Genomic DNA, 2,281 nt, shown 5'->3' on the forward strand with positions numbered 1-2,281 from the left:
TTGTGTGTATGTGTGCGTGTGATGATGATAGTAGTAGCTATGGAGATAATGATGATGATGGCGTGATGATATTATCGTTGAAAAAAAGAACTATATATATAATCGCTAACGTCTTTACGATTAGTCATCATCATCATCGTTATCATCATCATTATCATCATCATCGCCGTCATCATCATCATGGCAGACCCGCCAAAAATAACTCGAACCTTCCCCCCCCACTCCCAACCAATCACAACGCTGAACGAAGGCGACGATATTTTTAGAATGGAGTGCCAAGCCGCGGGAAATCCCAGACCAGTGATCACGTGGTACAAAAAACAGGTGATGATGATGATGATTGCTGTTTTGTTAGTAATAGTAGTAGTAGTAGGAATAATTTTGTTGTTGTTAGCAATTAAGTAGTGAATGAATGAATGATGAATTAATGAATGTCGGACGAACTAATAAATAAATGAATAACAGAAAAAGCAATATAAACAGAAAGTTAATTAAATTTAATTTAAGTAAATATACTCGCCCATCCCTACTGCAGAATTCAAAACATGATGACGCAATAACCACCTTGGCAACGAACACGTCATCATATACGCTGTTCAATATAACCAAAGATCATAAAGGTATTTTAAAATTAGAAAATACAATCATTAAATTAGGATACAACAATTACTACTACTACTACTACTACTACTACTACTACTACTACTACTACTACTACTACTACTACTACTACTACTACTACTACTACTACTACTACTACTACTACTACTACTACTACTACTACTACTACTACTACTACTACTACTACTATAACTACTACCATTATTATTACTACTACTACTTTATGAGAAGCAGCAGTAGTTGTAGTAGCAGCAGCAGCAGCAGTAGTAGTAGTAACAAAATTAATCATAAAAATATTCTTTGCCAGGCAAGTATGTGTGCAAGGCTTCCAATGAATTCGGCGATGTAGACGAGTTCACGTTCACAATTAATATTGCCTGTATGTTTTATCTGCCATTGTTATTATTATTATTATTATTGATGTTTTTATTATTGTTGTTGTTGTTGTTATTGTTGTTGTTGTTGGGCGTTGTTGTCAATCATTCGATCAATCATTCAAAATACCAACCGGTTAAAAAATATTTCAATTAAAAATAACACAAATAATCGAAGATCACTTAGTTAGACATGGCAACAATACCACATTCATTCATTCATTCGTTCGTTAGTTCGTTCGTTCGTTCGTTCGTTTGTTCGTTCGTTCGTTCATTCATTCATTCACTCATTCATCCATTCATTCATTCATTCAATCAATCGCTCAACAGTCCAACCAAGAATAACGCAGATAAGTGAGGACCAACTGATCGCTCATGGCGACAGCTTCACAATCGTCTGTGTGGTCGCTTCCAATCCGCTAGCCGTTGTTAAGTGGTTCAAAGTTTACAGTGATGATGAAGACGACGACGACGATAATGATGTTAATGACAATAATAATAATAATAATAATAATAATAACGACAGTTCTACTATTACAACAACCAATAATGATGATGTGAGTGACGACGATGATGATGGCGAGAGTCTTACTCATCATCGTCGTCGTCGTCATTTTTATGACAACAACAACAACAACAACAACAACAACAACAACAACAACAACAACAACAACAACAACAACAACAACAACAACAACAACAACAACAACAACAACAACAATAATAATAATAATCGCAGCGAAAATATCGTCCATAATGTTGGCAATGATGATGATGATGATGAGGACAGTGCTACTGATGATGATGATGATGATAATTTAACTCGGAGTCACATGACCTTTCATCACGTGACAAAAAAAACGGCGGGAAATTACATTTGCGAAGCCACCAATGAACTGGGTAGCGTTAGACAAGCCGTTATCGTTAGCGGTGAGTTATGATGATGATGATGCAGTGCTGATGATGATGACGATGATGATGATGATGATGATGATGATGATGGTGATGGTGATGATGATGATGATGATGATGATGATCCTAATAATGAACTATTCAGGTACTCCAAGACATTTCACGATAACAAGCGGAAATACATCAGACCAGTGTTTTCAGTATCTTTTAAAATGGCGGGTTGCTACCAAAGAACCTATAAACAGTCTTCAAATTATTGTCGAGGTTCGTTTGCTGATAGGTTCGTTGGTTGGCTTGATTGGCTGGCTGGCTGGCTGGTGGCTGGTTGTTTGTTTGGTTGACTGGTTAGTTGGTTGGTTGGTTGGCTGGCTGGC

At 36.7% G+C, this 2,281-nt stretch overlaps 1 protein-coding gene across 1 annotated transcript in view; it reads left to right on the top strand.

The window, feature by feature from the left end:
- The window catches only part of HELRODRAFT_181854 (hypothetical protein), a gene marked incomplete at both ends in the record, with an annotated part of 5,132 nt that overhangs the window by 1,571 nt on the left and 1,280 nt on the right, over positions 1-2,281 (top strand). Inside the window, 4 exons of the mRNA XM_009031628.1 lie at positions 188-324; positions 536-620; positions 929-1,000; positions 1,326-1,552. Coding sequence (XP_009029876.1) covers positions 188-324; positions 536-620; positions 929-1,000; positions 1,326-1,552 — 521 coding nt within the window. The remainder of the gene's footprint in view (positions 1-187; positions 325-535; positions 621-928; positions 1,001-1,325; positions 1,553-2,281) is intronic.

This window comes from Helobdella robusta (genome assembly GCF_000326865.2).
Source record: "Helobdella robusta unplaced genomic scaffold HELROscaffold_76, whole genome shotgun sequence".
Taxonomy (NCBI): Eukaryota; Metazoa; Annelida; class Clitellata; order Rhynchobdellida; family Glossiphoniidae; genus Helobdella; species Helobdella robusta.